Raw genomic sequence first — 12,573 nt, forward strand, 5'->3', positions numbered from 1 at the left:
GTGAATTTTCAGGTCTCCTTTGCTTCCTCAATGTTGAAACAAATCAAATTATACAATACTCAATTCTTCTGTTTTTTTTTTAATGTTTATTTTTGAGAGAGAGAGAGAGAGAGAGAGCAAGCACACACATGAGCAGGACAGGGGCAGAGAGACAGGGAGACACAGAATCTGAAGCAGACTCCAGGCTCTGAGCTGTCAGCACAGAGCCCCACGCAGGGCTTGAACTCACAAACTGTGAGATCATGACCTGAGCCAAAGTCAGAACTTAACCAACTGAGCCACCCAGGCACCCCAGCTGATACTCTGTTTAAACAAGTACATAGTAAATAACAAAGCCTCTTCTGGCTGGGCACCCGTTTAATCAGTAGGATGGCTGAGGGAAATCACCTGAGGTGATTTGGGTACATATAGTCCTAGCTGCACGTGGGAACTCACCTAAGTTCTTCTACCTGAGAAGACAGCTTAGCCAACCACATAACTAGTGGTGAAAATAAGACCCCATCACAAGTAATTACAATTATAGGGCAAAGTGTGAAAAGGGCCATTATAACGAATGTCTCCTGATATAACAGCTCTTCGGGAAGCCAACTCCAAGCCACAGAAAGATCATTTCTGACAGAGGTGGCCAGGGAGGTAGCATCTGAGCCATACCTTGAAGAACAGGTAGGTTCTTCAAAAAGGAAGGGAAGGGGTCTGAGAGGAACAAGAGGCATGAGCAGACCCTGAGAAGTAGGGGAAGCAGTAGGAGAGAACTCTGGAAAGGTGGTAAGTTAGGGTAAGATTTTGAAGGGCACTGACCAGCAGAGTAAAGATGTCTGTTCAGTAGGCAAAGGAGGAGTCACCCAAGAATTGTGAGCAGGAGAGGGACCTAGAGCGAGCAGGGTGAGGGGTGGCCTTGTGTGGGTAGACCAGGGCCAGACAGCAGGTGAGAAGGCTGGGGCCATAATTCACATCTGATGCATAAAAACTCACACTCAGGCAGTGGCACAGAAACAGGATGCAAGACGAGTGACAATTCCAAAGGATTTAGGGGACGTGGAAACAAGGGAGACAACAGAGACACTTTAGGACAGTGGTGCTTAACCAGGGGGAGGTTTTGCCCCCACAGGACAGCTGGCAATGTCTAGCAACACTCTGACTTAGCACTACCGGCATCTAGCGGGCAGGGGGCAGGGATGCGGCTGAACATTCTGCAATGCACAGGACAACCCTCCTCAACCAAGAATTATCAGGTCGAAAACAATCAATAGGGGTGAGATTTAGACATACGGTTTTAGAACTGTAAGGAAACACAAGTGATAGAGATGCTACGCTGGTCCTGTGGCTCATGAGACGAAAAGGCAAAGAAACCCAGGGCCTGGCTCCACACAGACTACAACTGCTCACCAGGTGACAGACCACACACTTGTTCCTCGGCCCTATGTGCACCTGCTTGGGCCAGGCCCTGTGAGGTACTGAAGGGGAGGGGCACGGGCACCATCCTCATCCTCAAGGTGTCACCATTGGGAAAGGAGCAAGCACGTAAGGAACACACACGTCTACAAACACATATGTGCCTGTACACGTATGTGCAGAGAAGACTGAAAAGGAATGCTCCAAAATATTATCCATGATGACCTCTAACTTGGAATTAACGTTTTTATTTTTCCAATATTTTTCCCTGAAAATATGAATGGATTGAAAAAAATGAAAAAAAAATTCTGTTTTTCAATGAACCTGTCTTAATTTCGTCAGTTAGAACAAAGAGAGGTATGACACACAGTCTCAGCAGCTGCCCCGTGTCTGCCCTCCAGTGAGGGAAGGGGAAGAAGAATGGGGAAACCACAGAGCCGAGGAAGGACCACCTCTTCCACTTGTAGTCCTTCCATGTGATGTGAGAGACCCTCACGGTTCTTTCAATTCCTTCACCCACTACGAGTCAGGCATTGTTCTACATAACAAAACAGACAAAATCCCTGCCCTTGTGATGTGTATATTCTAGAAAGAGGAATCAAAGAACAAATATGTAAAATATATATAAATATGCACGTCCAATGGTTATAAGTGCTATGGAGAAAAGTAAGGCAGAGAAGGGGGTGGGGAATAGGTAGGAGGTTTGGGGTTTATACAGTGGTCAAGGAAGATCACAAGCACATGACATTTGACGGAAGGCCAGAGGAAGGAGCAGGAGAGTGGGATGCAGTGCAGGTAGAGGGAAAGCAAAGTGCGGAGCCCCAAGGCAGTTGCGTGCCTGCTGGGCTCACAGACCAGCAAGAAGGTCACCGTGATCCAGCAAAGGGAGAGAACAGAGGTCACGGAGGGAAGCAAGGGTCAGATCGGCCAGGTGAGTGAGCTGTCGTAAGGACTCTGCATTTCTCCTGCACCAGATGGAAGGCCAGCGGAGGGCTCAGTGGTACAATCTGATGTGGTTCAACAGGGAGACCAGGGAGGAGTCCGTCCATCACTGTGATCCCATAGAGAGCTGCTGGTGGAATGAGACAGGAGAGGGGTGGGGAAGGTGAGAAACAGTCAGGGATCTGAGTATCTTCTGAAAGTAGACTTGGCAAGATTCCCTGGTGGGTTGGATGTGGGCAGTGAGAGGGAGAAATCAAGAACGACTCCAGGGTTTATGGTGGAGCAACTGGAAGGGTGAGGAGAAGAAGCCTGTGCGAAGAGCAGGTTTAAGGGAAGAGGTCAGAAGGTAGGCTGGGATGCCTCTTCGACTTCCTAGACGAGACACTGCTTACGCCGTTGGGCACACCAGTCTGAAGGTCAGGGGAGACCAGCAGGCAGGAGATTAAAACGTGAGATGGGAAGGAAGGGGACAGTACTCACAGCCATCAGAATGGATGCAGAGGAGAGAAGAGGTCTGAGGAGATAAAGGAAACCAGGACAGCCGCTGCCAGTGACAGAGAAGGGAAACTAGGCTATGACACATCACAGGAGGTAGTGGTACAGTTGCCTGTGGCAAACTAGAGAGCTTTTCCTATCAGTTCTTTTTGAAAGATACTCGATGTGGCTTTCCTGGATGCTTGTGCTCAGCAGTCTAGGACCAAAGAGATGAGATCTAGTAACTTATAGATGGTGCCAATCTGGAATGACTGAGTGCCTGGGATACAAGATACCCAGGGAACTCCTAAATCAGTTTCTTCACTGTCTCTCAATCTGGTCACACACATGGGTGAAAAATATCCCACCAGTAATGGCAGCATGGAGGGATGTTCCAGATCCCCTTGAGAGCAAGTGAGGACCCAGCTTGAGCAACAGGTCAGGTCAGTGCTACAAGTCATGGATCTACCATTGGGCCTCGACGGCTTCCTCTGGCTTCCTGTTCCTTCTGCATTTCCGCCCCCTACTGCATCCCCAAACTGCCTGTGATGCGCACGATCAAAGATGGGTCTAACGCATAGGCTGTGGGAGAATAAAAGAGTTGAGAGCTTCTGAAGTACTGCACACTTGCTATCTACATGCAGCAGAAGTTTCTAGAACAAAAGCTACTGAAGTTCAGGAACTATGTCTTATATCTCTAGCACCTGGGACATGCCTACATCAATATTTGTTATATGAATAATTCAACCATCATCAGAAAATCAGTAAGGGATGGCATACTTATTAGGCAAAATGGGCCTATTTCTAACAATGAACATGCTACACAATTCATTGCCCTCAGATCAACAGTAACAAATATAGCTTGACTATCTTTTAACCTCAGACACCATTCAGACACTGTTTTCGCTCTGAGGATGCAGTGCAGAACAAGACAAACGTGGGGCAGGGGCAGACTTTTAACAAGAACTAATAGGGGCACCTGGGTGGCTCAGGTGGTTAAGTGTCTGACTTTGGCTCAGGTCATGATCCCGAGGTTCATGAGTTTGAGCCCCACATCGGGCTCTCTGCTATTAGCACAGAGCCCACTTCGGATCCTCTGGCTCCCTGTCTCTGTACTGTACCTCCCCTGTGAGAGCTCTGTCTCTCTCAAAAATAAATAAATGTTTAAGAAAAAAAAAAAAAGAATAAACAGGAGAGTTACAGATGGTGGTAAGTGCTCCAGAGGAAACAGAGTGCCTGGGGGCAGGTGACAGTTCTGCTTGGCAGGATCTCTCTGAGAAGCTGAGACCCAAATGGGTGGGGGGGGGGGGGGAGGGCATGAGCAGTCCAATCAGAGGGAGCAGCAGGTGCAAAGGCCCTGAATGAGGTGGGGGTGGGGGTGGGGGGGGTTCTGTAACATCATGCACACCTACGTGTGGCAGGAAGTGGATGTGGAGAGGGAACTGCTGGAGGCTGTGGTGAGCTTGGGAGACCTTTGTGCAGGGCTGGGTTGTATTTCTTTCAAGTTGCAGTGAAGGTAAGGAGGGTATTCTCTGGGAGGTGTGAGAGCTCCCTGTGAATATCACGAATGATACACAAAGTCTATAAGAAACCCCATTTGTAATGGCTCTGTTTCTGACACCTCTGAAAGAAGCCCCATTCTCTTTGAGAAACTGGGAGATTAGGTTAGATTAGGACTAGGGATGGGTAATCCCTGGGTTTTGACAAATTAAAGGACCCAATGCAACCCTCTAGAGGCAGCCTCACGTCCATTCTGGAGAAGGGATCTTAGCTGGGAAAGCAAGGGGGTCCCTACTTGTCAGCCTGAGGCTCCCTAACACAGAGAGAGGTGTTGGGAGGGTTGACCATGAGTTTAAAAAAAAAACATTTTTTTTAGTTTATTTATTTTGAGAGAGCGGTGCATGCACAAGGATGGAGCAGAGAGGGAAAGGAATCCTAAGCAAGCTCCACACTATCAGCACAGAGCCCAACGTTGGGCTCAATCCCATGAACCAGATCAGGACCTGAGCCGAGATCAACAAGGGTCCGATGCCTAACCAACTGAGCCACCCAGCCCTCCCCCCTCCAACAAAACGAATTTTAAATGTCTCAATGGAATGCCTTTAAGTGGGAATATGCTCTCAATTTGCCACAGGGAACTCTCCTTCACTCACTATTGTATTACAAACTCTCAGCTCCTCCCTCATGCATTCTGGCTACCTGCTTGGCCTTTGGGGACACAGGAGAATGAGACCCTGAAAGTGTCTCTTTTCTAAGTAACTGTACTATTTGTTCTCACGGTGGTAGACACATCCAGCCCAGGGGAAAAAGGAAAAGTCTCAAATCTGATCTTCCCCTTTATATTTAAAGCTTATTTGAGATTTGGTATCACAGAGGTTACCTTTTTAAGAATAAGAAAACACAAACGTCAAGAATTTGAGTGGTTTCAAATACAGGGAATGTTTCAGCATCTGCTTAGTAAAAACAACAGACTTTTTGAGATGGGGTCAGCAAGACCCCTTCCCTCTCAGCTGGAGACTTGTTCAGTCCTCAACTCTACAGGACCACATCAGAATCCACTCTCCTCCTAAGAGTGCCCCACTTTTCCCTCCCTTCACGACAGCCACCCCTGAACATCTATGCTCTCCTGTTATGGGTCATTACACAAACAGGGACCCTCAATTCCCACTGATGCGACGATCAAAACATCTATGCCTGATTGGACAGGGTCGGTGTTCTTCATGAGGCTCCCTGGAGAACTGGAGGGCACATGCTGACTTAAGCAATGAGTGTGCTGCTAATGTCCCACACAAAACAGCCTCCATCTTTAAATGCAGAGCAAGTAGGGGGCAGGGGCCAAGTAGTTCTCCCTGTCCTGCCAACAGGCCTTCATCAGTAGCATGGTAACATTGCACTTCTACAGTCCTACAAAGTCCTGGACACAGTTTTAGTGCTTTATATACACTAATTCTTACTACACCCCTCCACACAGCGAACACATAAGTATCATGTTACTGTTTCTACTTTACAACTGAGGAAACTGAGGCACAGAGAAGTCAGGTAACCTACCTGGCCGGAGGTTCTACCTGTGCTGGGGTTCCACACCCAGGCAGCCTGACTCCAAAGCCCAGGTCTTCATTGTTTTCGCCTTCTATAGCTTCAGGTCTCAGGGCATAATCTGATAGTGCAGTCTAGAACTCCTCCCCATTCTCTTCTCCCCTCCTCCCAGCCTGAGTCCCATTCACCAGCTCCTGCTCCAGAGTGCGACCTGGAATTTTCCAGTTTTAACCTTATATACAAAATCGCTCTAAGGTTTAATTACCTTGATTGCAACTCATGCACCCCAAACAAGATCTGGGTGAAATATTTAGTAATTCATTACTCAGTTTTTTCCAGGAGAACTTTCTCAATGAGTATAGGTGAAGTACATAATCTTAGAGATGATCTATGAGGAGACTCCTCTGAACTGCAGCCCCCTACAGCAATGGAAGACGGATCACGTGGGATATTTGCTGGAAAGAGAAACGCAGGAGGGTGCAGGAGTCCTGGTTCAGACCCAGGAGATGCCCCAAGTGCAGGGAGCCGAGCTCCCCTTCTGTGGAAGGAGAGCAAAGGACCCTCAGCAGCACACCTGATCACCCCCAGCTAGTGTCAGAAAAGCTTTGTTACCGTATATCTTGCTCTCCCAGCAGGAATCAGCAAATCTACCCACTGAACATTCTAGATAACTCCACAGTGACCTTTGGGGACTAACGTTTGCAAACCAAAAACTTCTAACCCACTGCCTTTTCTAACTAAGCTTTCCCAGGCCTGGGGAAATCCTCTCCTGACCCTTTATCAATTAGTCAGACAAGAGCAACCTTTAAGGGGTTCGCATTTCTGGGGCTCAAGGGGGCTGTAGAGGAGAGAGGGTTGGAAACCCAGCCTCAAGTCACTCGAAGCTGGAGACGGAGCCTCGCGGTAATCCTCTCCTCGGGAGGCCGACTAACCACAGAGGCCCCTGCCAGGCCGGAGCCCAAAGCCAGGAGCACAACCAGAGCCTCCGGCGCGACCACAAACCCTGTCTGCGCGACCACGGTTTGTGAAACAGTAACTCTGTGAAAGCAGCCGGCCGGCCCGCCCCTCCGGTGGGAACGCACCTCCTCTGATTGGCGGCTTCCCCTCCCCAGGCCCGGCCAAGGCAGAGGGATTTCCGAAGCGGAATCGGCTAAAGCTGTTGAAGACGACAGAACGATAGCACGGGAAAGGGCCTCCAGCGCCCTCATTTCATGGAAGAGAGAGCTGACACCTCAAAAGGAGAAGCTGCAATGCACCTCGCTCCCGCCCCTCTCCCCTGCTCCCCATCCCCACCAGGGTAAATAACCTTCCCTGCAACACCACAGGAAAAGACGCTGATGCCAAGAACCGGACATACAGACAGGTTGGGATCTAAGGGGGGCCGGGGGCGGGGGTTGGAGGTTTGGGGGTGCAAAAAGAAATTGAGAAAACACTCCTGTGCCTTTAAGGACTGCAACTGCCGCCAGCACTGTACTTGCTCTTAGGGGGTCCCAGACCAGGCGGGCGGGGCTGGGTAGTGGTCAGTCAGCACCGGCAGCCCTGGGGACCTTCGGTGACAACATGTGTCTACGTGTCCTAAAACCTCCGTGCGCGGCACTTGGAGGGTCTCCCTCGAGGACCAAACCAGGTTCCAAGTCACCCAAGAGGAAAGGAGTTGGGAAGAACGCCACATGGGTGGAGAAGCAGGGAGGAAAGAGACCAACTTTAGAAAGTCTGGAAGAGGATTCATGCAGCACGAAACGACCCAACTGCAACCGCAGGGGCAAAGAAGTCAGGAAATGCTGCCGGATCAGCCAGCCCAGTGGCCAGACCGCCAGCCAGAGGATCAAACTGGGATGGAGGGGGCGGAGGTTTAAATTTAGCCAGGTAAACAGAGCCTCTGCGGCGGGGGGGGGGGGGGGGGGGGGGATAGGAGCGGAGCAGTCACCTGCTCTGCGCAGTTGGGGGACCTGTCTCTGAAGGAAGGGCACAGGAACTACCCCCAACAGCAGGTGGGCTCCCAGGTTGGCTCCTGGCTCCACCAACAAGCTAGAAACCATGCCCCTCAGAGTTGGATAGAAGGTTATTATTACTTTAAAAGGTGGCTCAGTTTGGAAACAACCAGACCTTCTCATCTCTATCATGGTATCTACTCCCAACCCCTCTGCTGGATTTTTCTGGATTCCTACATACAGTTTAAAGATGCTCAGTAGAAACCAGGCAGGGATGCCCAGATGAGGCTGGGGAGCTTCCATATTCTCTCCTCCTTAGAGGATCTTTATAGCTTAGTGCTGTTGTGAGTCTTAAAGAGACCTGAAGGAGTTACAAACACTCAGGATTGTGTTCAGGTGTGGGGGTGAACAAAGGTGGAGTCTGAAGGAAGACCTGTTTAGAAGACTACAGAGATAAATGGCAGGTAGTTTGAAAAGGAGCTAGGGAGGACCAAACCAGAAGAGTGAACAGGAAAGCTTTTGTGGACATGTTGTTTTTTTATTTCAGAGAAGGCAAGGACTATCACCTCATATAAAAATTTCCTCCCCTGCTGGAGATGCCAGATGTGGCAATCCAGAAACCAACAGAACTATCTTAGAAGTAAAAATTAGAACAGACTAGCCTAGTCCTCTGCCCTTCTTGAAGAAGAGCAAACAAAAAAATCTTTCAGCTGCCACTAGAGTTAAAAGGGGGGGTGGATATTCAGGTGAATAACAATCCCAGATTTTTGCTTTTCACAGCATATGGCGCCCAGCAATTTGGCAGTATCCCTTTCACTTACGCTTTTGGGCTTTAAAAAAATTTTAGAAAACTTTTTTTTTCAAGTCAGTGAGATACCCTTCGAGATATTACAGCCACCAAAGGAACTTAAGAGGGGACTGGTTTCAGACATCCTGAGCAAACACCTAACACACACACACACACACACACACACCCTCACTCACCCTCACTCATATATTCATACTCAAATACATAAGAAGCGAAAGCCTGGGAAAGTAGGAAATCCATGGATGGAAGAGGGCCAGCAAGCTCTCCAAGGCTGACTTCTGCACCCCTGGCAGTCAGAAGCCCCCGCTTCCAACGCCCTCAGTGTGCCACACACCCTCTGTCTGATTTTCTTCAGGAAAGAAAGAGGAGCTGTCTCTCACAGCTGCCCTTAGGTATTTATCCACCACTGTCTTTTTAGGTCCTTGTATTCCATTCAGCTTCTACCCTGGTGTGAGTTCCACCTGCATGTTTGAGTGTGGAGACAGACCCCCTGTTAAGTCTGCTTCTTCTCTTGGGCTCATGGACTTGGCATCACAATGAAGGGCCCAGCTACATTGCTCCTGGCTCACAACTGTGCAAAAGAGGTCTCTTGGCATTGCCTTTCCTTCCCAGGAGACACACCTCCCTCTTGCTATTTATAACCACAAATCTTCTGTGTCAAAGAGAGAACAGACACTATTTTGAAATGGAGAAAAACCACCACTCATAGGTCGGTGTGTTTGCCAGGACTTGTGTGTGTGAGCCTTGGACAGGCGTGTGGGCACAAGCTTGAGGCCTGGCATCCACTCATCCCTGGCTGAGATTGGGAGTCTTGCCTTTGATAAGTAAAGCCCACAGTTGAATCAGACAGCAGGAGGTGTGGCTGGGTCCAGGAAAGGGTCCTCACGCTTTCTGAGGGTGTGTCTGCTGCTCCCAGGGCCCTATGTTGCCTTAGGGGCCAGCCACAGAAGGAGTCACCCTAAGGTTCCACCCACGTGTGCGCATTAAGTGCTGGTGTTTGGCCTTGCCCTGCTGGCCCAAGGTTTTCTGCACCAACATGGATGACATGGCACAGATGCCCCATGACAGCTCTCTGTCAAGTGGGCACATTCCTGGGCTACTGTAGCAGTTCAAGGGACTGGTAACATGATCCTGAACCTTTCTCTCCAGGTACCAGGTTAAAACTCTGCCCAGGGTGGTAGTAACTGAAAGCTATTGCCAATGTGATCAGGTGGCAAAGCAGTGAAGGGGTGGGGGTGGGGGGGGGAAGGCGGGCAGGGACAGGGTGGAGAGCAAATGCCTCCATTCACAGCTGGGTAACCAACCCACGGCCTGAGCCACCTCAGTTTCCCTCTTGCAAAACAGAAGCAATCATGCTCCAAGCAAATTGAATCATCTCTCACAGTGATTCGCAGGATGGAAATATCTAGGAAATGTGGCTCTGACTAGAGTGCATGGCCAAATATCCACTGAGGTTCCACGAGAAAATGGAGAACTAGGGCACCCTCCCCCCACCCACCCACCCGCCTTCTCCCAGGGCTGGGATGGATGAGGCACAGGAGCGGAGGAGCAATGAAAGAAAACAGAAAGCTCCCAATTCCACTCAGCGCCTTACCTGCTCTGAGGCTTAGGCAGGAATTCGGGCACCAAAGTAACCCGCTCCTGGGGGTTAAAAAAATCCAGATGTAGTCCTCGTTCCAGTCTGCTGATGCGGGGCGCAGACCTCAAGCACAGAAGTCCAGCTGGGCCGACCAAGCCCGGAAAAGTGACCAAGAAGCTCCAAGGGGCTCGCACTCAGCAGGGACCAGAGACGGTCCTTGGGCGCGCCCAGGGGTTACAGCTGCCCCGGCCCCCTCCTCGGTCGCCCTACCCTGGGGAAGGACTGCGGCGGGCGCCGGGGCTGCAGGGGGAGGGCGAGCAAGCCCTAGCCTACCTGCCCGCAGCCAGGAGCACGCCCTCGGTGCCCAGCCCCGCACGCTCACCGGAGGCAGTCGCGCGCGGAGAGTCCGTCGCCCCAGCTTGGTTCGCGGCCGGGGCACTACGCTTTCCCCGGCGCTCCCTGCCCCCCACCTGACCCGGGGCCGCCAGCTCGAGCCAAGCGCCGCGAGGTTCCCCGCGGAGCGCAGGGCCCCGCTCCCCGGAGCCTCCGCGCCGCCCCTCGGCCCTTCCCGCTGCCGGGAGCCGAGCGCAGGCGGACGCCCAGGGGGCCGCTAAGTCGGGGCGCTCCGCGAAGTTTCGGCCGCCGAAGCCAGGACGAGGACGCCTCTCGGGCGGCGACAGCCGGGGGCCAGGGTCCGGGGGCGGCGACGGAGGCCCGCCGGCTCCCTTTCCCACAGCTGGCAGCCGGGCGCTTACCTGCATGTCCCGCCGCCTGGCAGGCCCGCGGGCTCTGGCTGGCCGCTCCGTTCGGCTCGGGTCTTCCAGCGCCCGGCTGCGCTGGGTGGGCCGGGCGCGCCGGCGTGCGGTCTGGAGGGCTCTGCCCCGCCGGGGACGCCCGGAGCAGATCCTACCGGCTCCTCTCAGCGAGCGGGCCGCTCAGGCCCCCGCACCGGACTCTTCATCCGCCGCCCGGCGCGGGGCTGGCGGCGTGGACCCGCGCGCTCCGCTCCGGGGGGCCCGCCGGGGCGTCTGCTCTGCCCCCCAGACGCTGGAGCCAACTCCGCGGGGGCCGCGGAACCTCCCCTCCCCCGGCGGTCCCGGGTCTCGGAGTCCGCGCACCGGGCTGCCGCCGGGAGGGCTCCCTTCTCGGCGCCCGGGATCCCCCGAGCTCAGCGGTCGGGGGCGGTCGGGGAGCGGAGCCCGCGGCCGAGCCGGAGGGAGGCCCTGGGCCCGGGGCGCCTGGCTCGGGCCGCCGCCGTCGGTCGTCGCAGGGCTGCGCGCTCTCCTCCGGAGCGCGGGACCCTAAGAAGTTTCGGCCCCAAGTTGGCTGCGGGGCGGGTGGCGGCCGCGGCTCGGAGTGCAGAGGCCGGCGCTGGGCGAGTGGATCCCGGGGGCTCCGCCGCCTCCGCCCCGCCTCTCGCGCCTCCTCCCCGCCCCCCGGCAGCCGCGCCGGCCCCTGGCTCGCTCCTTCCCACCAGCGGAGCCCGCGACACCCCTCCCCAGGGCTCCTCCCAGGCGCGGGGACCGTGAACTCCGCACCTGCCTCCCGCCCCACGGGCGCACTCGCCTTGCCCCTCCGCCCCTCGGCAGAGCGGCCCCGGGCTTGGACGCGGGGGTGCCGGGGGGTGGGGGCCCGCCCCAGAGGCCCGCCGCCCTCCCCCTTCCCCCGGCCCAGCACAACCGCGGCCTCCTCCCGGAACTCGACCTGGTCCTCTGCGAGGACCTGAGGGACTCACCCTGTCCAGCAGCCCCCTCGGGGCACCCCGCGCTCCTGGCTGGCGCTGCGGAGCTGGAGGCGCTGAGAGCAGGGAAGGTTCTGGCCATAGCTCCTGAATTTACATCAGCCACTCGCACGCGTTCGTTCTCCTTTGAATACCCCCAGAGAAGATCTGTTATATCCGCTTTACAAACTCAAGTTATCCCCTCTTGATCTTGGACCGCCCCCCCCCTTCTCCTACAGCACCCAGCAGAAATCTCTGGGATTAGGAAATCTGGTGGAGGAGGGGGTACACCAAGTAAAATGTTTCCAAAATGGGAAATGCATTCTCTGATGGCTTCTGCGACAGCTCTGGGGCTGAAATATTCGCCTGCCTTTTTATGAGGAAACTGAGGCACAGAACATTGGCACGACCAGTCCATAATCACTGAAGGGAGTTAGTAGCCTGAAAAGTCACTAGAGCCCAGTTTTTAGCCTGAGCTCAGACCGAAGTTTAAATACTTTCATTGAGGTCCCCAAGTCCTATTGGTAGATTAGCTCATAGCACCTCTGGGTGAGCTGTCCAAGGAGTTAGCGAAGGCTTCCCAGGAGGCGGGAGCTCCAGCCCCAGCTGCTGGACCCTAGTAACAGGGCACCAACAAAGAGCAGCCAGCAAGGTTTGAGGCGTGCCCTCCAAATGCCTTTTCTTTTACATT

At 53.5% G+C, this 12,573-nt stretch overlaps 1 protein-coding gene across 1 annotated transcript in view; it reads right to left on the reverse strand.

The window, feature by feature from the left end:
• The window catches only part of WNT5B (Wnt family member 5B), a 106,019-nt gene extending 94,422 nt beyond the window's left edge, over positions 1–11,597 (reverse strand). The window contains exon 1 of the mRNA XM_043563600.1: positions 10,918–11,597. Coding sequence (XP_043419535.1) covers positions 10,918–10,923 — 6 coding nt within the window. The 5' untranslated portion in view covers positions 10,924–11,597. The remainder of the gene's footprint in view (positions 1–10,917) is intronic.
• Between the last annotated feature and the right edge of the window lie 976 nt (positions 11,598–12,573).

This window comes from Prionailurus bengalensis, chromosome B4 (genome assembly GCF_016509475.1).
Source record: "Prionailurus bengalensis isolate Pbe53 chromosome B4, Fcat_Pben_1.1_paternal_pri, whole genome shotgun sequence".
Lineage (NCBI taxonomy): Eukaryota > Metazoa > Chordata > Mammalia > Carnivora > Felidae > Prionailurus > Prionailurus bengalensis.